Source organism: Mixophyes fleayi, chromosome 4, assembly GCF_038048845.1.
Source record: "Mixophyes fleayi isolate aMixFle1 chromosome 4, aMixFle1.hap1, whole genome shotgun sequence".
NCBI classification, from domain to species: Eukaryota; Metazoa; Chordata; class Amphibia; order Anura; family Limnodynastidae; genus Mixophyes; species Mixophyes fleayi.
Window position 1 is genome coordinate 213,452,675 of NC_134405.1, and position 26,084 is coordinate 213,478,758.

Sequence of the window (26,084 nt, forward strand, 5' to 3'; positions counted from 1 at the left end):
CATACATCCATATACTGGCCCCTTCTCACACATACATACATCCATATACTGGCCCCTTCTCACTCACACATACATCCATATACTGGCCCCTTCTCACACATACATACATCCATATACTGGCCCCTTCTCACTCACACATACATCCATATACTGTCCCCTTCTCACTCACACATACATCCATATACTGACCCCCCTCACACACACATACATCCATATACTGGCCCCTTCTCACACATACATACATCCATATACTGGCCCCTTCTCACTCACACATACATCCATATACTGGCCCCTTCTCACTCACACATACATCCATATACTGGCCCCTTCTCACTCACACATACATCCATATACTGGCCCCTTCTCACTCACACATACATCCATATACTGGCCCCTTCTCACACATACATACATCCATATACTGGCCCCTTCTCACTCACACATACATCCATATACTGGCCCCTTCTCACTCACACATACATCCATATACTGGCCCCTTCTCACTCACACATACATCCATATACTGGCCCCTTCTCACACATACATACATCCATATACTGGCCCCTTCTCACTCACACATACATCCATATACTGGCCCCTTCTCACACATACATACATCCATATACTGGCCCCTTCTCACTCACACATACATCCATATACTGTCCCCTTCTCACTCACACATACATCCATATACTGACCCCCCTCACACACACATACATCCATATACTGGCCCCTTCTCACTCACACATACATCCATATACTGGCCCCTTCTCACTCACACATACATCCATATACTGGCCCCTTCTCACTCACACATACATCCATATACTGGCCCCTTCTCACTCACACATACATCCATATACTGGCCCCTTCTCACACACACATACATCCATATACTGGCCCCTTCTCACTCACACATACATCCATATACTGGCCCCTTCTCACTCACACATACATCCATATACTGGCCCCTTCTCACTCACACATACATCCATATACTGGCCCCTTCTCACTCACACATACATCCATATACTGTCCCCTTCTCACTCACACATACATCCATATACTGACCCCCCTCACACACACATACATCCATATACTGGCCCCTTCTCACTCACACATACATCCATATACTGGCCCCTTCTCACTCACACACACATCCATATACTGGCCCCTTCTCACACATACATACATCCATATACTGGCCCCTTCTCACTCACACATACATCCATATACTGTCCCCTTCTCACTCACACATACATCCATATACTGACCCCCCTCACACACACATACATCCATATACTGGCCCCTTCTCACTCACACATACATCCATATACTGGCCCCTTCTCACTCACACATACATCCATATACTGGCCCCTTCACACACACACATACATCCATATACTGGCCCCTTCTCACTCACACATACATCCATATACTGGCCCCTTCTCACTCACACATACATCCATATACTGGCCCCTTCTCACACATACATACATCCATATACTGGCCCCTTCTCACTCACACATACATCCATATACTGGCCCCTTCTCACTCACACATACATCCATATACTGGCCCCTTCTCACTCACACATACATCCATATACTGGCCCCTTCTCACACATACATACATCCATATACTGGCCCCTTCTCACTCACACATACATCCATATACTGGCCCCTTCTCACACATACATACATCCATATACTGGCCCCTTCTCACTCACACATACATCCATATACTGTCCCCTTCTCACTCACACATACATCCATATACTGACCCCCCTCACACACACATACATCCATATACTGGCCCCTTCTCACACATACATACATCCATATACTGGCCCCTTCTCACTCACACATACATCCATATACTGGCCCCTTCTCACTCACACATACATCCATATACTGGCCCCTTCTCACTCACACATACATCCATATACTGGCCCCTTCTCACTCACACATACATCCATATACTGGCCCCTTCTCACACATACATACATCCATATACTGGCCCCTTCTCACTCACACATACATCCATATACTGGCCCCTTCTCACTCACACATACATCCATATACTGGCCCCTTCTCACTCACACATACATCCATATACTGGCCCCTTCTCACACATACATACATCCATATACTGGCCCCTTCTCACTCACACATACATCCATATACTGGCCCCTTCTCACACATACATACATCCATATACTGGCCCCTTCTCACTCACACATACATCCATATACTGTCCCCTTCTCACTCACACATACATCCATATACTGACCCCCCTCACACACACATACATCCATATACTGGCCCCTTCTCACTCACACATACATCCATATACTGGCCCCTTCTCACTCACACATACATCCATATACTGGCCCCTTCTCACTCACACATACATCCATATACTGGCCCCTTCTCACTCACACATACATCCATATACTGGCCCCTTCTCACACACACATACATCCATATACTGGCCCCTTCTCACTCACACATACATCCATATACTGGCCCCTTCTCACTCACACATACATCCATATACTGGCCCCTTCTCACTCACACATACATCCATATACTGGCCCCTTCTCACTCACACATACATCCATATACTGTCCCCTTCTCACTCACACATACATCCATATACTGACCCCCCTCACACACACATACATCCATATACTGGCCCCTTCTCACTCACACATACATCCATATACTGGCCCCTTCTCACTCACACACACATCCATATACTGGCCCCTTCTCACACATACATACATCCATATACTGGCCCCTTCTCACTCACACATACATCCATATACTGTCCCCTTCTCACTCACACATACATCCATATACTGACCCCCCTCACACACACATACATCCATATACTGGCCCCTTCTCACTCACACATACATCCATATACTGGCCCCTTCTCACTCACACATACATCCATATACTGGCCCCTTCTCACTCACACATACATCCATATACTGGCCCCTTCTCACTCACACATACATCCATATACTGGCCCCTTCTCACACACACATACATCCATATACTGGCCCCTTCTCACTCACACATACATCCATATACTGGCCCCTTCTCACTCACACATACATCCATATACTGGCCCCTTCTCACTCACACACACATCCATATACTGGCCCCTTCTCACACACACATACATCCATATACTGGCCCCTTCTCACTCACACATACATCCATATACTGGCCCCTTCTCACTCACACACACATCCATATACTGGCCCCTTCTCACTCACACATACATCCATATACTGGCCCCTTCTCACACACACACACACACACACACACACACACATCCATACACTGGTCCCGTCTCACACACACAAACATCCATATACTGGCCCCTTCTCACACACACACACACACACACACACACACACATCCATATACTGGCCCCTTCTCACACACACATACATCCATATACTGGCCCCTTCTCACACACACACACACCCATATACTGGCCCCTTCACACACACACACACACACACACACACACACACACACATCCATATACTGGCCCCTTCTCACACACACATACATCCATATACTGCTCCCCTAACATACAGACAAAAATTTATTATACTGACACAAACACACACTATATTAATATACTACTACCCCCTTCCCCCGGTACTTACTTGGTTCATAGGAGCACTGTGCAGTTCTTCATCTCTTTGCACATGGGACGGCACCTATCACATGGTGCCGTCCCTCGTGACACTAAGAAGTCAAATAGTTGAGTCGGGATGGAGATCCTCGCCGCGGCCAATTGGAGAAGGTGGCTGGCCTGGGGGAGGGGCCAGTCACTAAATACACACCATGGGGACCGACCCAAATTCATCTCTTTTGGCCCGGCCCAGCCCAGCCCGCCCCTGACCCCACAGAGGTTGTGAAACTTCTTTTCACTTCAGTGAAACATGCAAATTAGCCAGGAATGGCAAAATATTTACATACAAGTTCAAATAAATTTAAACTGGACATGACTAAAAATGTGACTGTGAAAAAAAATTGTCAAAAGTAGCAGCAAATATACAGGTGAAAATATAAAGGTCATATATCACATGTTTCAAATTACATCGCATATACTCCATGAGGATTATATGAGAACTATATTTTATTTGAAAATGGATAAAAAAAGCTGTATATACATTCCTAATTGAGGAGACTGGAAGCAGGAGAGCACGTGCAGTGATATCACTGCAGAGCCAATGCTGTTGTGAACTCCATATACATTACATTAAAATTCTTTCAAATCAGTTTAATTGATTCCCATATTTAAATACTAGTAATTCAATGTACCCAATATTTCATAGAGAGTGTCTGCGTTCCTGTTACTTTACAAAGGACATTGATATATTTCTTACATGCAATAATAGTAATTACTATATTTCTGGCCTCCTCTGTGCCTTTCAGACATGTATTTATGTAAATGACATTCATTGTGTCTACATATTTGTATTGGAAGAGTGTGGTAGTTTGTAATGTCCATGTGCAATTAAAATGAAAAACTTTGTCCTATTTACTTTCTAATACCACCTATTTAACTAATATGATTTATTATGATTATCTTTTTACCTCTATTACTATTTGTTTCTTTTTATTACTATCCGTTATATTACATGTCACAAATGAACCAAACCTTAAGCCACAGTTCGTAATATAGTCCATACTTGCCTACTCTCAAGGAATGTCTGGGAGACTGTTGAATGTACAGGAGTGCTCCTGGCAGCCACGACTCCACTGCACAATGGGCAAATAGAGTGGTTGTGGACAAGCCACCCGCAATTGTCTAAAAACTCAGCAAGTTTGAGCCTTACATACATTACTAAGTTGTATTCAGCTACATACATTTCGATATTTTCCTTTAACATTAGTGTACATTACAGATTGCTAAAACTTTCCACACAGATGGGTTTACATCAAACATAGCTGAATAGGACAAACAGTTTTCTTGCACCATCTAGCAGACAAAACATGAATTTAACAGAAAACTTGTGATTTGGGATCTCCTTTACATTAAGGGGCAGATTGAATTTGGCACAAGGAAGGCACAATGGGAAGGAAAGTAAGGCAAAAAATGGAGTAAATATTCTCTAGGACAAACCATGTTACAATGCAAGGGGTGCAAATTAGTTTATTATTTTGCACATAAGTTAAATACTGGCTGTTTTTTCATCTAGCACAAATAGTTCATAGCTTTATTTTTACAATGAAATTTAAGGTTGATATAGGACATGCCCTACCCCAACTATAAATCTGTCCACACATTTTAAATTGATCTCCCCCTCCAGTGGAACATGGTTTTGCCCAGATGCAAAGTTACTCCATTGCTATGCTTTGCTTTCCTCAATGACTCAGGACCAATGTGTCTCCGGAACAATTTGTGGAGACGCATCACGTCAGAATTTTTACAGAAATCTCAGCTCATTTTCACTCGCAATGGAAATTGAGCGGAGATTTCTGTACCTTATTAGCCAGTGTGCAGCTGGACATCGAGGACACCTAGCTGATACACAGCTGAACATCGAGACAAAGTCTTGCAGCTATTGATTTGCCCCTAAATGTAGATATAGAGAATTGTTCTGTCAATTAACTTAATTTCATTGACTGTATTAGCAACACCGGTGACCAAATGTGAGCGTCTTCTTCTCTTCTTGCACTTAGCCATAGGAGAACAATGTGTTAGAATTCCAGAAACCAGACACTATAAAATGGATGGGAAAGAAGAGAGTGAATGGGGAAGAGACAAGAAAAAGACCGGTTTGAAGATCGAAATTGAAGAATACATTAGCAGTAGGGATGTTGTGATCTTCAGCAAGACTACTTGTGGGAACTGCACAAAAGTATGTTTTATTTTCACTTCCTATTGTATAACACACTAATATAACACTTGTCTGCTGAGGTAGATTTAGCTCTTAAATTACATTATTTATGTGCTACTTTCTACTTTTCGTCTTTAATAATTATAATACATATTATTAAAAACTCGTCTCCATTTCCATGTAGATCTTAATATTCACAATGTTTTCGTGTTGTTTTTATTTTCTCAATTCATCCTTGCTGTTTTGTTTGTTTGAAGTTGCAAAACCAACAAAACCCCAACAACAATGAAATTTTAGTTGAAAGAGTAAAATAAATCCTATGTAATGTGCTTGTGTCTTAATGTGTGTGTAAAAGACACTATCATTTACCTCTTATAATCTGATACTGACCTTTTGTCTGGTTAAGGCTAGGGCTACATTAGCAATTTATATTGAGCAACTAGGGTTGTGTTTGTGATGGTCTGTATTTGCCAATTTGTAACTAATTATTTTTTACTGTGGATAATTTCTTGTTTCAGTGCTGTAGCAATTTGCAACAAATTGTATCTGCCGTTAAAGACAATGAGTGGGATTTATTGTAAAATCAAATGTGATCTGAAAAAGGTGCAGCAATACACTAAGAAAGTTGTAAAGTTTACTGATAGTCAATCACAAGTGTAGCTACATATGATCTTCACTGTTACAGAACTTGCAAATTGTCATTAACAAGTTGTCACGGTGAAATCATTGCTATTGTTGCTCAGCCCTCACGCTGACCACATGCATTGTGATATCACCGCACATATGACCCTAATGCGAGAACAATGCTCAATAATTATTCAATCATAAACACTCAGATTGTTATTATACATGTCATAAATCCAGTTACAATCTGGCCACTACACGGCTCATACACCGTCATATGCTTTCATAAACTCTAACAGGCTTCAGTATGGTTCAGCAGTGGTCCAGCTGCTTGGCTTAAGCTCTAAACAATCGGACCTCATTCAGTTTGACCACCCATATGTGTGGCCAAATTCAGGGCCATCTTAACAACATTATGGGCCCCCGGGCAAAGCAGTGCACCGGCCCTTAGATATAGACATAGATATAGATATAGATATATAGATGTATACAGATACAGATACAGATATAGATATAGATATAGATATATAGAGATAGATAGATGTACTTGCTCAGTGACCCTTGAAGATTTTTTTTTGCAGGTTTTTTCTTTTGCAGGATTATTTATTCTCATTAAGAGCCGTGCCTATGGGGCCCCCTTGCCCGTGGGGCCCCCGGGCAGCTGCCCATCGTGCCCAATGGAAAAGATGGCCCTGGCCAAATTGGACAGGGTCAAGCAAGACAGTTGTCTCATATGGGTAGTTTCCTGCTTTCTCATGCTGCAGTGTAGGAGATCTGAAAATGAAAAAGCTTATTTTCAAATCTACTCACAGACTGGCACAGGCTTGTACACGTTAAACAATGCTGCAATAATGCAGTTTTTTCTTCTTACATAAAACTGTGGCATTGGCAATGCTTGGCACATTTAATGAGCAAGTCAATTCTTGCTTACATGTTTTTATTTAAATCAATACTGTTCGTTAAATGAATCAAAACATTATGTAAGCAGTAATATACTGTAAAATTAAAACATGAATTCAGCATTACCAGCTTTAGACTTGCTTTTTACCAGAACCAAAAATTGAATTAAAATTGAACAGAGACCTGAGGGTTTATTTCTCTTGTAAATACAAAACTGTATAAACTGTTAAAAAAGTAAAGTAACAGATGGCAGCATGAAGAAAACAGAATAATTATATTATTTTTTTAAAGAAGAATTACAATGATGTATTTTGTCTGTCCTGTTTTTCCTAAATTATTCTATTGACTAGTGAATAAAATGTAATTCTGTAGCTTAAAGTGCTTATTAAAACAGATGACGATATGCCAAAAGCTGTGTCTAGGGGCATATATACCCCATGCCACCTAAATCCCTCTTCCCCCATACCTCTGTAACTAGCACAGCCAGCCAGTCACCACATTCATAATACGTATAGGGCCTGATACAGAGTAGAATGCAAGCGTGAGCATAACTTGTGATTGAAAAGTTGCATGCAGGTGTATGCGTATTCAGAGTTGAAGATGGGTCAGTTCTGAATGAGTAGCAGATGGGTCCACATGACAACAGACACACTCCTCAGACACTTGCGTCCAATGTGCTAACATATACAAAAACCTTTTATTTTATATGTTACGAATGCAATTGCTATGAAGCATCATCAAAGTTGCATAACCTACCTAATCCAGCAGGAACTTCCCTACATATGTACAAAAAAAGAAATAAAATTTATCTTTGCAACAATACACCCTAATTTATGGCCCGAGCGACAACTAATTCTCAATAAGCGTCTGCGAATCATCTGTAAACCTCTAATTACAAGCGGTTTGCTTTCTCGGGTGATCATCATCATCTGCTACTTACACCTGCCCTGACCACCCTCAAATAAAATTGTTTTTCCAGCCATATCTGCGACTATGTTCCAGTCTGATTCCAAACGCAATTGCTCGAACATGCCCTTACTGTACATTCCCTACAATAGCACACCCCTTCCCTTCCCTGTTATGTAAAGAGTCGTAAGTGCCAAAATGTCACAAGCCTGCATAGCCGAAGTTCCATACATTTACTATCTAAGGCAGCATGTAAAATAACGCCAAGATACTCTATACAGACAGGCATCTCACTTGAAGACCAGTCAATATGCATTTCCTACTGCAGTCACTGAATGAGAAAAGGATGTCAGTACCCGGCATCAGCATAAGGCACCTGGTTACGTTGCAATGAAGCCATGGTTATGTCACGATGGGGGCTTGGCATCTCCCCCTTAGGGCTTCCTAGCACTGTAAATAGGCTGTCCATTAGAAACCTCCCTTCCCATTCACCGCTGTGGGACAAATATGTCCCAGGGTGAGACAACGGAACATAGCCCTAAAATCTGTACTATCTGCCCGAAATTGAGGCAGTTGGGAGGTATGAACAAAGCATTAGATGATTGTCATGCATTCAGGCATCTTTGCGCTAAATAGGGATTTTCTGTTCCAAATTGGAGACACTAGGAACATGCTCATAACACATATATAACACAATAATGTGTATGACCATGGCTGCTACTAGATATAATGATGCTTGAAAACCCTGGGGGTGGCAGATTGACAAAGAAAAGGTAATTATGGTTTCGCTAGACACAGTCTCTCCCATGTTGCCTTGGTCTGTGAGCTGTGATCCACACTCAAACTGGTGAGCTAATAGTAACTGTTTACTGATGGCCATTGCTAGATCTATGCCCTGTTTCACTGGGTCTTAGTATAGCAGGTCCCTGTGATAAGTGGGTGAACAATTTCCACCATCGCATCTGACGGGAACTAGGCTGAGACAGAAAGCCATCGTTTCCTGCAGTGTCCCGAGGAGCTGTTTTACATTATCAGTGAAACAAGTTGAGAGCTGTGTCCCTAGTGCAGGAGTTGAATTTGGGAGTGCTATGGAAATCCCACATCATTGTGACATCTTCAGTTTACTTCCTCAATGAAGATCATTCCTGCTCCCCAGCTCTACAAATCACTTGTCACTTGATAGCATGCCAGGTAGCATTAGATCACTATTTCAAGTGATCTTGTAATGCATAGGTGAAGGGGAGACCTGGATGAATTATATATAATGCCACTGTCTCCTCCATCTCACACCACAGTGTCACCCTCTCTGAGCGACACCAACGCCTTTCATATGGGTGTCAAACAATCATGCAACAATGCACTTCCTCTCTTTCACCTGTTGTTTCACATATCAATATCCATAAAATGACAAATAATTTTACATGACCATGCTGTAAAAAAACACTGTTCGTTCGGAAATTCACCAATATGAAACACATGCTGGATCAATAAAAGCAAAAAGCAGTGCATGCTGCGTTATTGATTTAGCATATGTTTTTGTTGTGGTTTTGGTTTTTTTTTATAAAAAAATAACCTAGGTATACTAACCATTCATTTCTGTATAGGAATCAGTTAATCAATAATTCCGATGCTATTCTGATTAAGTAAATAAAACAAAAAGTTGTTAATGAATAAAACAAAGGTAGATTCATGGGAGATGTTATTCTCAACAATTATTGCTAAACCTCTGCAAATATAGCTCGTAAAACCCTTACAAATACTTTAAGACACTGAGACACTATTTTTTAAACCAAATTTCGGACACAGTTGTATAACCAATCACACTCTGGGTGCCGAACAGACCGAAGAGACGATTGATTGGCCAATTTTCTTTTGTAGGTTAAGGACCTCTTTGATGAATTGAATATTCAATATTTGGCGGTGGAGATAAACAAGATGGGTGAGACTGTTTTACTTGTTTAATACATTTGGCACAATGTTTGTTTGACCAAATGGAACATTTGTGATGTAGGAAGTCATGTTATGTTTTTTTTTGTCCTTATTTAACCTACCAGAAGAGAGCAGTATTTTAGATGTTATTTCCTACAACAGTGAGCCTACAAATGCGCTGGTGCTGTGCTGTAATATCTTCTATCTTACACATTTCCTGTAGACTTTCAATATGACATCCTTCATAGAAATATATTCAGTGCTGCCATGTTAAACCATCACTAAGTGGAAAAGCCTTATCCATGTTATATGCTGAACACACACACAGCTCCAGTGATTCAACTGGCTTACTGAACACTAGGTCTGTGACCACTATGGCTACAAAGTCTTTATGGTCAAATGAAATAAATGCAGTGGGAGTGGAGGGAGAGTATATGGGATAAACCCTGACTGTAGTGTAGTGACACTTTCTCAGTGGAAGTGGAGGGAGAGTATATGGGAGAAGCCCTGACTGGAGTGTAGTGACACTTTCTCAATCCTATCACTTTGCCAGCCCTGAGACATCTAAAACAAGCGCATTGGCACATAATTGTGGAATAGGGTTTTGGTAGCTCAGTTTATAAATTCCTATAATACAACATAATTAGTTTTTAAATAAAACGTGTTAATCTATTCTGTATACATCCATATTGAGAGAGAGATACAGATTTGGATCAAAAGGAACAAAAGAATCAGTTTCTGGGTACAGAGTACAATTTATGATTCGGTATGGCATGTGCCACATTTATATCTGAGTCAGTAGAATGACTGCTTTGCTCCTGTTGTGCAACTTAATTTGTGCATGTGTCTAAATTTGCACCAAAGTGCATGGATTTGCAGAGGGAGATGGAGACTTTGGCTGACTAGCAGAAGTTTGCAGAGGCAGAAGGGAGGAGTTGGTTGGAGGGATGGCATTCCTTCCAGTATGGAGTCGGTGGAATACTTCTGTGTACCAGCGCAAAAATTAGAATTTTATGATGCAAGATTGTTAAAAAAAGATAAATATGTAGAGAGGTTGTAGATTATTGGGCATTCCTTGCTGTGTGGCATGGCCATTTTTATTCCCCAAAATTACTTGAATTTTGTAACAGCACAGAGCAGGCGATCTGTATACTTTCGATGGGACCCATGTAACGCTTCCACATACATTTTGGCAGAGAGGTACATTTCTAGAACACTATGAGCAATGAGATAAAAAGCTTCACACAAACACAAGTACAAAAAAAGACAGATATAATAAAAAATAACCTCAACTCACTATTAATTTAAGCCATAAACAAAGTAGTATTTAAAGAAAATTAAAAAAAAGTTACATTTTGTTTTAGTGTTTGGTTCTAAAATGGTAAGACCAAGGGCTAGATTTACTAAGCTGCGGGTCTGAAAAAGTGGGAATGTTGCCTATAGCAACCAATCAGATTCTAGCTTTCATTTATTTAGTACCTTCTACAAAATGACAGCTAGAATCTGATTGGTTGCTATAGGCAACATCTCCACTTTTTCAAACCCGCAGTTTAGTAAATCTACCCCAAGTGTTAGTGGTCACTTTGAAGTGACATTTACAGTTCCGCACAGTGCACCACCATACATAGTGCACTTCTAGTTAGTGAATGCACCTTGGTGTGTGCTAGACGGACTGTCCAGGAACACTGGTGCACAACCAGTGGGGTTTACGGTGTGCATTGATTGTGCTTCGTAAATAAATCACTTTTTTATTGTCATAGCAGAATGTCTTACAACCTGTTTACAGTGTCACATTTACAATTGTAGCTGCTCTGTGACAAATATAGTCATCCACCCCTTCTCAGGGAGAAAGTAATAAATTATTATGGTCACAGAGAATGCAAGGTGTATCTAACAGTTACTCGACTTTCAAATTATGTTGTTTACATGCAAGTACTGTAAGCACCCTCATTGAAGCCACTGGCTGTCATCTGGCCAATGTCATGGAGCTTCAAATACCCACTGCAGAAAGTTTTAATTAGTTAACAAATGTTCTTTAGGAATGTCTCATATGACAAGAGTAAAACTATTAGGCTGGTTGCCCACTGGCAGCAGTGATACCACATGGCAAACACAATCATGTTTGACATATGGTGGTGACCAACTATAGGGGTGTCATTGAAGGAAACTCCAGTGACCCCCTTGTGTTCACTTGCAGTGAAGACAAATAAATAGTGCAGGCAGCATTCAAAAGCCTCATTGAAACCAATTGGTCTCGATGCTCATTGACATGCTATTAGTAGTTATTATAGCATGATTAGTACCTGTCACCATCCATCCTGACCAATCAAATCAGATTTTGTTTTGGTTATTTTTGTTGGAGCCCTTAATTAACCACTCCTATATCTAAGTGTTATTGTAGTCTAAACAGGATGTTTGAGTAATTCAGTTATAAACTTTCCTGTTTATGAGTATCTGAAAGGGATTATCAAATTTCCATATGTGCTTTGTCATTCTTTATATCTCTCAGGTGATCAGATGTTAGTACTTATACATTCATCGGAAAACTAATTATATCTCTCTTGCACGTAATTATCTCCACCTTTAATAAACATCTATAAGATGTATAACGTGAATTACATGTAATGTATAAGGTGTACTTTTTTATCTTACAGAAGTTTGGTTGACGTGGGGATGTGTTGTGAAGTGGGAAGTGTTATGGCTTTAAGATATGCTTACAAAAATACAACATGTATTGCTTTTTAGTACACTACCTCTGGGAAAGCAAAGGAAGTATGAATGAATGTATATGGATGGAAGGGGTTCTTTCAATGGACCCAACATGGGAAAAAAATTGGAACAAATATGAGCATATCCACAACCCACATAGATCACAAAATTATCCACCCAGATATGTCTACAATAACATTGATTATGGGCCCAAATTTTTACACCATTACATGACAACCCTATCAAAAATGTGACTGTTGTGAAATACGGTGGTTGTTGTTCTGTGTGATCTGTATTATGTATTAAATTAGAAAGTCCTACACTAGTAAAACTGTGGATCACGGTGATCCATGTGACTAAGCAGTTAATCATTCCAGCCGCAGTCTGTTCCATCTATTCTTCAGACAGCTGCACATAGATAATATTGAAAATGCCTTGCCGTGGTATTCTGTTGCTCAGATGTCAGCAGTGTATCATAGTGCATTATAACAATGTAAAGATAGCAAAGATGTACTGTTAGCGATTGTCACATAGTAATCCTGATACATGCTGTGCTATCTGCAACATGTAGCTACACTATTGGCATTGGGAATTCCCAAAATGACTACACTGGTACATTCTGGCATTGGGACATTCCAATATTTATGAGCTGACAGAAGTGATGGCATGAAGCAATAGTGGGTGGGCATGACATTGTGCTCCTCCATGGTAATCTGTAGAGGGTGGATTTCATCTCCGGTTCCTACACTACAGAGGAATGGAGTCCCAGGGAACGGACCTCCCACCAGTAAAGCACAGGGGGTTGATAAATCATTTTTATAAAACGTTTTGAAATTAAGGAATTGACTTTTAACTAACCTACTCGCTTTGTACCTGATTCATCATGGAAAGCAAAGCAAAAAAAAAAAAAGTTGTAAATTTGCACCTTTACAAAACCATGTTGCATTGGAGGGGGAGATAAAATTAAAATGTAGGGATAGATTTATTGTTGGGGTAGGGCATGTCCTAGATGAACTTTTTTTTGTAAAAATAAAGCTATCAAGTATTTGTGCGATACATGAAAAAGCAGCCAGAATTTGCTTACTTGCAAATTAATAAACTAATTTGCATTCCTTGCATTGTAACATGGGTTTGCCAAGGTAAAAATGTACTCCTTTTTGCTTGGCTGTGCATTCCTTAATGAATCAGGCCCTTTGTGTTTAACTAAAATTTGCATAAGTTTGCTTGTTAGAGGCTGCCAGTGTAAAATAGTATTGTGCATCTTTGCAAGTTGAATATGTGAAGCTTTCATGCACTTGAGCAATATCATGTAATCAAGAATGTATCTTTAGCCATAGCTATCCATACCACTGCTATGGGACCCAGCAATGCTTGGGGCCCTGTCACAGAGGAAAAAATGTGCCTTAAAGTTCCATTTGAACATGTAGTCATAACCAATTTACTCTGGCATAACAATAGGGAAATATTCTGTTCCTTTAACTCACCTGATAACTTCCTTTATGCATATTTGTATGTGTCACTTTATCATTCTTAACTATTTCATGTTACTTGTCCTTATATCTATATTTATGTTATTAATTGCTATCAATTATTGAATATTGGAGGTTATTCTATAAAAATTATGACATTGAAGTAAAAAGGAGTAAGTTTCTTTGGAGTGAGAATTACATTGTATTCTATTAAAAAAGGGAGAGTATAGAATTGATTTCATTTTTTCAATTGATTTCATATTTTTTTGTTTTACATTAAATACAATTTCTATAATGGATATCAAATTCTATAAAACTAACATTAAGATGAGGTAACTGATGTACTAATGTGATTAGCGGTAGTGGGGGCAGTCTGTGTGAGCTAACAACCTGGAGTTTTTCAACAAGTCAGACTATAAAACAAATGTTGATCCTTTTTGTGGCTGTAGAGCACTGTATGTATTCTGTTGATGTCTTTTATTGATAATGTAGCATTATGGTTGTAGTAAGGGGCAGCTGGAAATAAAATCAGTTGATCAGTTTTGGGAAGAATTAACATAATATAGATATATAGAAATATAAAATGATGGGAGCAATAAAGAGAGAAAATGCAGATTGCAAAGGCAATTAAAGTAAAATTGAAGATGGTGTGGATCAGTGGTTGAAATGGGCTGGTAGACAGTGCCATACCGCCACTTCTCCTACTGCCCTCCTTGTAAAACTATAAATTCCATTCCCTTACATTTTCCATACATCCACTTCTAAATTTGTACTTTGACCACTGGCGTGGATATAATAGTGGAATTAAATGGAAATTAATTTATATATAGTTGCTATAGAAATAACAGATGTGCAAATTAAAACATCAAGAATAAAAAAGGAATAAATATAGTAATAGTAATATTATTTAGAGGAATTTAAATAGAATGATATTTGTCTAGACATGGATATGATGGATACAAGAAAGTGCTGTGAGATATTCTGGCATTATATAAATAAATGATAATAACTTCAAAAATAGTGAATTTGTTGAAATAAATACATTAGACTTCTAGGGTTAAGTAAGCAGAAAACAGATATTTAGCATAGTATTGATGGCTTCGATAACAAGAGTGGTAGGAACAGCGTTTAAATATATATTGGTAAATGATTGGCATAAATATAAAATAAGTGAATAAAAATGGATCAAGTGGTCAAACTATGGAAAAATAGGAATGAATGGAAGATAGTTAAGCGTTTGGTGGATGTGCAGGCCAAGTTGGGCTCAACGGTTATGTTTAAGAGATGGTGGGTGGCAGTATATAATGGTATAAATAAATTGTGGTGGTGCAGCTCGTGGGTAAAGGTAGTGATAGAGAATAAGTCGAGTGAAGTGAGTAGTAATAGAAGTGAATTAAATAAAGTATAATACATTAAATAATAAAAAACCTATAAAAAAATAAAAGAAATAAAGTATATAATAATAAAATAAAAAAATAACAAATAATATGTCAAATAAATAAAATAGAAAATGGCAAGAATACAAATGAAATACTAATTAGATACTTAGCAGTAAGTAAAACAGCTCAACCTTTGTCTGGGGTCTGCTGTGGACTGTAGTGTTTCTAGACATAGAACCCACTGAGGAAGCCACTAACCAGTGGTGAAATGTGCTTGGGACAATCCTTAAAGTCCACAGCTGATTCCTGACAAAGTTTGAGAAACCTTTACTCCAATCTGGCCGAATTTGCCCATTTATATAGAATAAATCTCAATGATTCTAGGAAACTAAGAAATAAATAGAAACAATGTTTGAGTTTTTGGTTCATTTCAAATTCCAAGTCATGATTACCACAAGCCAATGGAAAGGATCACGTTGTGAATGTCATTATTACATTTAAAATGACAGAAAATACATGTATTATTGTGGCTACGGTGGTTTCTTAGGGATATTTTCTATGCCCAAGTATACATGTCATCCTAAATATTTCCTGTACCTGGTGAAGTTTGCAAGTCACGGTTACTCACACACAGTGAGGAATAAGAGGTGGGAGGAAGTAAGAGACTTGCTGGTTATGAAACAGCCCCTCCCTATTTTGGCTCATCCTGAGAGCACAGTTTATAAATGCGAATGTCACATTTGATATCTTTCACAGACAACGGGCAAGAACTCGAAGAAGAACTTTATGAATATACCATGGAGATGGCTTTACCCAATGTTTTTGTGAAGGACAAGCTTATTGGTGACTACACTGAAGTTATTCAGGTACTGTGTAGCTGAACATTCATTTTTGTGCATTGTTGTAATACTGATTTATTAATTTTCCAGTACAGGGAATGCTCTTAAAGTTTAGCAATTTATAGTTGTATTCAATTTTGTCAAGACAGGATAGTGGACAATTTGTGATTTCACAGCTGTGAAGGTAAATAACTTATTACAAATAGATTAAAAATACATATTTTACATTACAAAGCAACCTGCACCGAAAGCTAAAGATCCATTGTTTTTTTATTAAAAAAAATCACTTTTCCTTTAAATATTTGTCAGCCTACAATAAGAACATAATACACAGATCAATTTCCTTCTAGATGTAATACATCTATGGAAGTGTACACCCAATGTGCCATAGTTTCAGAAATAATATAAAATAATAAAATCCTTAATACATAAAGTTCCAAACACAAGAAAGTATTAAAACCATACACAATATGGATTCAGTTATGCTGTGTTTACACCACCACACAAACACTCTTACAAGACGGTACATTGTTATATTAATAAATATCTATACTTAAATAGGCATTAAAGTAAGTATGCATGTGTTGCCATATTAATATCACTTTAAACACCTTATAGACACTCAGATCTACCAGCTGTACCCTGTTTTAATAGGTCTCTTTATTAGGAAAAAAAATCTTTATGTTTGTAGTACTATTGTAAATATGTAGCAATTTATCATGTTTGCTATTCTGCAGTGGTTTAATGCATGTACTTATCTCAGTTTATACCAACCTTAATATTAGTGTGCGAATAGGTTTAAGTGAAGTTTTTATGTCATTCACATTTTGCTTTCAGCTAGATAGACCTATATTCTAGACATGTAGCACAAGAGAAAGAAAATAGAAACCCACTACAATCCTATCATAAAAATGAAAAAAGAAATACATGTATAAACACCAAAGTCAATAACCACTATTAACACTCAACAAACATAAATAACATTTAAATATAACTTAAACCTGCAGTCACATGCACATAATAAAGGCGTACCATGTGCATCAATATGTTTATTTAGTGCATCATTCAGCAAATTAAATGAACATGTGAAATTCAAATTGCTGGAACTCCCTGAAACACATTCTAATTATATACACTGATCAGAATCAGGAGATATCAATATAGAAATGTTGGTCTCACCTTTGGACATAAAGCAATGTAAGAAATATTTTTCCACATTTATACCTTGCTCTGTAAGGTTTGCAGTGGTTGAAAGCAATTTCTGATTGAGAGTTAGTTGGGTTAACCCTCACTTATATCTGATAGTCCTCCCTGAAGGGGGGCAAGATTACAAAACACAGTATGGAAATGACTGATAGTATTTTTTCATACCCGTTTGGTTAACCCCGTTCTCTAATCATAATGTATTTTTAAATCACTTAAGTAGGAAATATGAATTTCTGCTATGAATAACATATATATCTTCATGATCTTTTTGTATATGGTAATTATTTGTCTTCTTGCATAAATTTGTCATCTTAAGTGTGGATTTGTTACCTGAATCATAACTACTGCTGTTGCAATGGTGGTAGTTCTGCCACTGCCTACAACGTCATCTCTGAGCAAGTATGGTGAAGCCAATACAGGGCTTCATTGCACATGTGCATTAAACATAGGCTACAGTTACAGTACATTTACTTTGGGTTACATACTTTCTCTTAAATTCCCCTTTTTACATGTCTGTAAAAAGTTAGCTATCTCTGGGCAGGTAGAAATATCGAGGCTTTTAATGAGAAGGTGGGCATCTCATGTACTGGCTCACTGTGTCCCGAGAAGCTTTCCGTGACCACAAGAATTAAGAGCAAAGTCCACACCAAGAGCTAACGTAAATAATGCCCACACTGTTTTTGCAGGAGATACAAGACAAAGGAAATGAAATAGTTTTATAGTTGATTTGGTTTGTGAGTTAATAAGGATACTTAGCTACTATGCTTTTACACTCATTGCTTGTTTATTATTATTACTTTTGAAACAGTGGGACAGATATACTTAAAGTGCTGCAAATAAATAGTGTTTAACTGAATCAGTCGCACTAGTAAATTGCAGATACATTGTTATACTGAGCTTGTCCTGTATATTATTACTAAAATTACTATTATACACTCCAAACTGTGATAAGTAGGACAGCCTATATTGATAAGCTCAGATCCGTAGCACAAGTCATGTGAGGTTGTGACTTGCTTCCTGGAAGAGTAGACACACCGTAGACACACCCAAGCACATCATCAGAGGTTTCTTAATTCTGGAAAGTTATGTGTCAGATGAAAAGATCTTCCCATCTGATGAAGTCAGCATAACTGGAAGTTGTATGAATCAGCATACAAATAAATGTGTGTTGCCTTTACATCTATTATCACCCCATGTTAACTTTGTAAGCATTAATTATTCAAATATTAATCAATACCGAATTGCTACATACAGCCAATTAAATACTGGGCAGGCTAGCAAAGAATATAACGCAAGAGAGAAAGTAAAAGAAAATAGCTGCTATAATACACAGTAACTAAAGACAAATTTGTACTGCTCTATTGATAGCGATCAGGCATCCATCACACCGTGCAAACCCAGAACTGTTTCACCCGAAATGGGGGCAACATAGTAAAGGTCACTCACCTAGGGGCAAAGGATCTGTTACAGACCCCCTCCCCATGTATAAAATATGTAAATAAATGTGAAGATTAGCATTTATGTTGCCTTAGCCTGGTGTGCCCTATATTTACACTCAATGGGCCTGTCTCATTAAGGAGAGCAATGCATAAAAAATGAGTTACTTTGTACCTGAGCAAAACCAAGTTACTTTGGAGGGGGAGGCAAATTTATAATGTGGGGACAGAAAAATAAAGCTATCAAGTAATTGTGCACTGAAATGTACTGTTGTTTCCACAATATGATTGATGTATGCTGCCCATGAAGTCAATATGAAGTATTAAAATTGCAATGCTACATAATGAATGGATTGAAAATATTTAATTAACATTTTCTATCAGTGTTATTGGATATAAGAATAAACGTCCTCTGCATCTGAGCCCTTTACATACTGCAGCTTGGGGATTTTTCACGTCAGCTGAAGTACCAGATAGACGAGCACTATACATTCATGGATCCTAGTCATCTTATGTACACTTTTATTATGTGTTCAGAACTAGTTCATGCTTTGAAGTATGGTGTTGTGTATATTAATCAACAGCAGTCTCACTCAGCCATTTCTATTTGCCATTGATACTGGTTATAAGCATAATTATACTTTGTTTTTCCTTCCTGTTTCCAGCTGTCTAAGGGTGGTCTGTTTCAGAAACTGCTGGAAGATAAAGAGGATAAACCCAAGGAGAATACCTATGATTACGATCTGATTGTTATTGGAGGAGGGTCAGGAGGTCTAGCTGCTTCTAAGGTACAAATGATTTATTGATGATTTAGAGACTCAGGAGATAGACCATTCTATATCCAGGGATCATGGTCAATATCTAGGTTGCTCTCTAGGTGTGCAACAAATATCTAATTTGTGCTGTTGTCACATTCTCCTACCAGGAGGCTGCAAAGTATGGCAAGAAAGTACTGGTACTGGATTATGTTGCTCCATCCCCCCTAGGAACCACATGGGGTAAGTTGGAAATGACAGCTGAACCAGAATCTAGTGGGACACATTCGCATTTCCACAGATAGCAACATGTTAATAAGCGGGAGACGTAAGGCTTGGCCTTCTGGTGTCAGGGACTAGGATGTCTCTGACATAAAAATATTAAACATAATCAAATTAAATAAAATCCAGCATTCAGATGTATTTATTTTTACACACACACACATTAATTTTGATAAAAGTAATGTGGATGAAATAATTGGCAAAATCATATGCTTTCTATTGTAGAGCATGAAGTAATTTCAATGATTTTATTTAAGTAATTAGATCTCTACATAAGTGCATTCCTACATCTTACATGATATTTTCATTTTCATTTTATTTACATCGTGTGTGTTCCCTTATATCTTTTGACAATATATATAAAATCCAATAAACCTTTTTATTACTTTAGTCAATCTCTCTTTATGGTTCCAAGTATCAGTGCACATTTTCTCTGCCTTGCTCGCAGCCACTAACTAGAATTATAACCTACATGGTTTATGGGTTAACAAAGCAGTATATTTGCTGCTAATCCTCTGTTCTGCAATCAGTATAAATGTGATAGGATGGAGGTTTACTGAAAGTGCAGTTTGTTGGCTGTCCTGGTTCCCCCGGTCTAATCAGTCAGTCATCACATGTGATGGGTACTCAAACAACTCAATATTATTGGGTGGAATAGTCCCATGTAGCCCTGTTGTGGTCTTGTGGTTGAAAACCTCCATTCACCATTTCTACTATGATATGCTAACCATTTTTGTAACTTTAACAATTTGGTTGTGCATTCTTATAAGTGGGAACTTAGTACTTGGGTGTCCTATGCCTTTCACCCCTTACATGATGCTTTCTTTTCTTGCTAAATCCATTATTTGTGTATTTACCGGTAGGATATTGTTTCAAATATTTCTAGGTCTTGGAGGAACGTGTGTTAATGTGGGCTGCATTCCCAAGAAGCTGATGCATCAGGCAGCCCTACTGAGACAGGCTTTGAAAGATTCTTGCAAATATGGATGGAAAATTGAAGATAACGGTAGGTCATCAATAGAGTATCGTTTCCAAACAGCACTTTCTTTTTTGGCCCCACTCACTCCTAGGGCGGTGTCATACAGGGGCTTTAAAGACTAGTGCTGTTTCAGGTAGAACAGCTCAGAATTCAGAAGCACTCAATCATTCCTGCACTGACAAGTTGAGGTGAAAGTGGAACATGTTTTCCCAGTCACAGAGGAATAAATAAACTCTGGAGATGCTGCAAGCAATCACTCTCATGTGTCAAATGTAGGGTGTTCCCCTCTCACTTCAACTTGTCACTATGGAAGCTATTAAGTGCTTAATAACACCGGGCTTTCAGTGCTGGAAAAGCGCTAATTAGTAAAGTCCCCATGTGACACAGCGAGACCCCAAAACATGGTGTGATGGGTGGAATTAATTTGAATACTGTTAGCTGAGCTCTCTGACTATTCTAATGTCCAGTAAAACAGATGATTACTGTGTATTTTAGTAAGAAAAAAAATCTTCCATTGCATTCAGTGCAAAATATATAAGTTATAGACTATAGACATGAACTAGAATGATCTTACTGATATGAATAATAGTTTTCAATATGTATAAACAACACAAATCTTGTGTTTGCATAGACTTGCCAGTGACTGTAAATTGATTTCTATTTAGTGATGATAGCACTGGTATCTTTAGAAAACGTTATTTAAGCAAGTCATGTAGACAAAATACCAAAAAGAAAAATATTTATTTACACAATGTAGTAAAAGCAGGCAAAAGCGTAGTTTGATTAAATATAATGTACAGTATTTTAAGCTCTTTATTTTGTGTTCATTTATTTTTACAATCTCTTTTTGCTCTTTTTCTTTGTATGTTATACCTACTGTATATGTTGTTGGTAGGTTTGTTTCTATGATGGGCTACTCTTAGTTTTAGTCCTTGAAAAAAAAAAAAGAAAGAAAAGCAACAGTTCCAATTGAAGGTGGAGAAACAGAAGATAAGATGTTTTAGGATTATTATACATTTTTTTTAAGAAAATTAAATTAATGAATATTAAATATATTTAATAAATAGATATTTTGCTTATAAGAATGTATGCATTAATTACCACAAACATTTGATAACCAGCCACTTATTATATAATAATTCCTCTGTATTATACAACTGATGGCTGATTAGTAATAGATGATTGCTTCCACATCGGTGCACACATTGGAAGAATAATAGTGACTATACCTGCAAATTACATATAATAATAAAGGATTTTTTTTCACAGATCAATGCACTGCTAAATTTTAGATTTTACTGAATTAATGTTGGGAAACAATCACAGGTTTGAACTTTCCTGGATCTTTTCAGTTAAAGTGAGCATTCTATGTCACTCAGTAATTACTTGAAGTCACATATTCAAACACATTGGCATATCTCAGGATTATAGTAATTATATTAATCATGTAGATGCAATTTTCATCAGCCTTTATTAGTATGTTACAAATATATTATTTTTAAGGTGGTCCCAGAGTCTGCACACAGTGAAGGCAGCCTTTTTGGGTACTTAGACAATATTCAGGTTTCAGAGGTGTCACAGATACCTAGTGCAGTTATTCACCTGCAGTGACTTCTGCTAGGCTCATGACACTGTACACTGTAATACAATATATCATTTAAAACTAGAGTAAAAAAAAATATACCTTTACTTAGCTTGCTTATGATTTCCCATCGTTATTCTTACTCCTGAGCATTTGTATAGCTATTTGAATAGATAATCAAGTCTCTTGTGTTGGTCTCACCAGTGCAACACAACTGGGAAGCTATGAGCGAGTCTATCCAGAACTACATTGGCTCTCTGAACTGGAATTACAGGGTGTCGCTTATAGAAAACAAAGTGAAATATGAAAATGGCTTTGGAGAGTTTGTGGGACCACATCAGATCAAGGTATGAGCATGTCCACATAGGTAGACAGACTTAGGGACCACCAATTGGATGTCTTAAAAATGTATATGGCATGGAAATACACAGTTGGGTATACATGATAGCTATTACTGGCATTTAACAAGTCTACATGTAAAAGAAAAGTTCCAATATTAATGTAATGAGACGTGTAGCGCATACATACTGGACAGCCTTATTTTTACACTTCGGTTTAGACTTCCACTAGGAAGCACCCCCTCCAAACCCTAAATCTGCCGTCCCCTCTGCTGTACAATATGGTTTTATCAAGGTGCAAAATTTCACCTTCTAGCTGTATTTAATCCTAATGAGTCCCTATCGGGGTTATTCAGTTGCCGACGATGTGGCGCACGGACATGGCGCTGCGCCAATTCCCGGCAATTACGGTAGAAATCTCTACCGTAATTGCTATAATCTTCTCTACTGAGAGGAGATCTCTACTGCAAAGTGTCTCCAGAACATCCGTGAGACACTTCACGGCTAATTGAATTCCCCCATATATGTCTTGTTGATACATGGATATTTAAAGGTAAATGTTTTGTTTATTTCACTGCATTATTTCCATTAACAAACCAAACTATACAAAATGCTTATTTTTATTCTACAGTCAACAAATTCAAAAGGGAAAGTGAAGTTTTTTACAGCAGAAAAATTTCTCATAGCTACAGGAGAAAGACCACGGTACCTTGGTATACCCGGAGACAAGGAATACTGCATTACAAGGTACCAACCACGTCAACCATTTGGTGTATTGTGTAACTGAAGAAGATGCTTGCTGAATATAAAGCAATTTTTATAGACATATGCGAAAATTTAGATTAAAAATTTCCCCTACAACATGAGTCCCTGCTTGCCACAACATTCTATATGGGTTTCTGTGATCCTCATTTTCCATGCTTCCAATTGAAACTAATTTTTAACCCAATTTTATTTAATTTTGTACAAAAATATTCATTCAATAATGTTCTTATTAATTTTTACACAATTTAGAGTTAAATAGAAGTATATTATTAATTAAAAACAGAACTATTGTTTCGGTAACGGATTCGCAGACATAGTTTGGGTCCCAAGCACAAATGGTTAAGAAAGTGCTGAACTAGGTGCTTAGGTTTGTAACTAATAGTTGCACTAATTATAACTCATACGTTATGTTGGGATAGCATTATGTATTGAACTGCATAAGCTTTTACCTCACTTATTTTAACTCTACATTTTTTACCAAGGATCTCTACTTAATTTTATTTCAGTGATGACCTCTTCTCACTGCCCTACTGCCCTGAGAAGACGCTGGTGGTTGGCGCATCCTATGTTGCGCTAGAGTGCGCTGGCTTCCTGGCAGGTCTGGGCCTGAATGTTACTGTTATGGTGCGCTCAATTCTATTGAGAGGTTTTGACCAGCAAATGGCTAACAAGATTGGGGAACACATGGAAGAGCACGGAGTAAAGTTTATCAAACACTTTGTGCCAATAAAGGTATGACCTAATTTCTTGGCTTAAAATCCCCTATATATGGTGACGATATCAACATCTTTATATGTGTGCACTTGAGTGCTTCTATTCCAGTCCTGTGGGACTGAAGCTCAGTCTTGCAATTTGTCCCAGTGAAAAATGATCCATCTGTATATGTATGTAAATTATGTTCAGAATGGAGAGCATGAAAAGTAATGCCAAGTAAAGCCAAATATAGATCACCCAATGAAGTGACAACTGAAACAATTAGCATAAATCTAATCCAATTAATACAATAAACAGATGTTGAGAGAGTATATACAGATTACACAATAAATGTACAATAAATGAAAAATCTAAAAAGTCAAAAGAATCAGCAAAACATTTAGGTAAAAAGGTGTGTAAAGAAAAAATCCAGTATGTTACATGCTTGCACAACATAGCTGGTCTATCATCCCTCATACATAGCTTTTGGACTTACTTCAATCCCACATAGACAGTTATTTTCTTTAAGTAACAAGTTAAGTATCTTTTAAGCATGCATCTCATTTGTCTTAGCTTAGCTTTCTTAGTTCTCCTACAAATCATTAGCTCTTTTTTTAAAATGTCTCTGGAGGGGAGATAATTATGGCTGCCAATTAGCTTTCCATGGTTTCCATTCCTGCTGTTTGTACTGTATAGGAAGCCTCTGTGGTCATATGATGGTAGAGGAGGGGGAATATTTTACAGAGCATGAGCAGATTGAGCTCGGATGGGCATTCCAAAGTCTCTTTGCTCAATGCATCATGTGACTGTGGTTGCTATGTTAGTCACATGACACTGTGCAAACGATGCAGAACTATAATCATGAATAGCAGCTTGAAGAAAATAACCACGGAGCAATGGTAATTACCCAGGTTCTTCTTATATCTTGCCACAGTGATTTAGCTTTTAAAAGCACACCTCATTTTTCATGGGGTTGCTGCTTTTAAGCGTGGTCACATCACTGTTTTCTTAAATAGCTCAGTGTCAACAGACGAAAATAATTACGGGAGATTGCCAAATGTTTTACATCTGCTTATATTAAATTAGACCTTATAAAGTACCTGTAAAAGTTGTTTTACACTTTTGTCACATTTTGTCATTTTTAAAATATATTTCAGTATAAATCATAATAGGAGTTTTTCTTTAGAAACCTACAGAGCACAACATGAACAATTAGAGAAGTATTGCAAATTCATAAAGTCTTGACTACATAAGTTTTCACACAGCAAGACCCAAATTATATCTGATATAATAAATGGCCATGTAATGAGTGTATAGATTTTCTCAGGTTTTTGTTTCCATTTATTACTAAAACATATTACAAATATATACTCAAACAACTTGCTCTCTTCTTGTCTAAGCAATACTTGTTTGCAACA

General features: G+C 37.8%; 1 protein-coding gene across 1 annotated transcript in view; it reads left to right on the plus strand.

Moving 5' to 3' along the window:
• The first annotated feature begins 5,705 nt into the window (after positions 1-5,705).
• The window catches only part of TXNRD1 (thioredoxin reductase 1), a 40,529-nt gene continuing 20,150 nt past the window's right edge, over positions 5,706-26,084 (plus strand). The window contains exons 1-9 of the mRNA XM_075209307.1: positions 5,706-5,896; positions 10,184-10,244; positions 16,548-16,657; positions 19,938-20,060; positions 20,198-20,270; positions 21,196-21,315; positions 23,075-23,217; positions 23,840-23,955; positions 24,480-24,705. Coding sequence (XP_075065408.1) covers positions 5,765-5,896; positions 10,184-10,244; positions 16,548-16,657; positions 19,938-20,060; positions 20,198-20,270; positions 21,196-21,315; positions 23,075-23,217; positions 23,840-23,955; positions 24,480-24,705 — 1,104 coding nt within the window. The 5' untranslated portion in view covers positions 5,706-5,764. The remainder of the gene's footprint in view (positions 5,897-10,183; positions 10,245-16,547; positions 16,658-19,937; positions 20,061-20,197; positions 20,271-21,195; positions 21,316-23,074; positions 23,218-23,839; positions 23,956-24,479; positions 24,706-26,084) is intronic.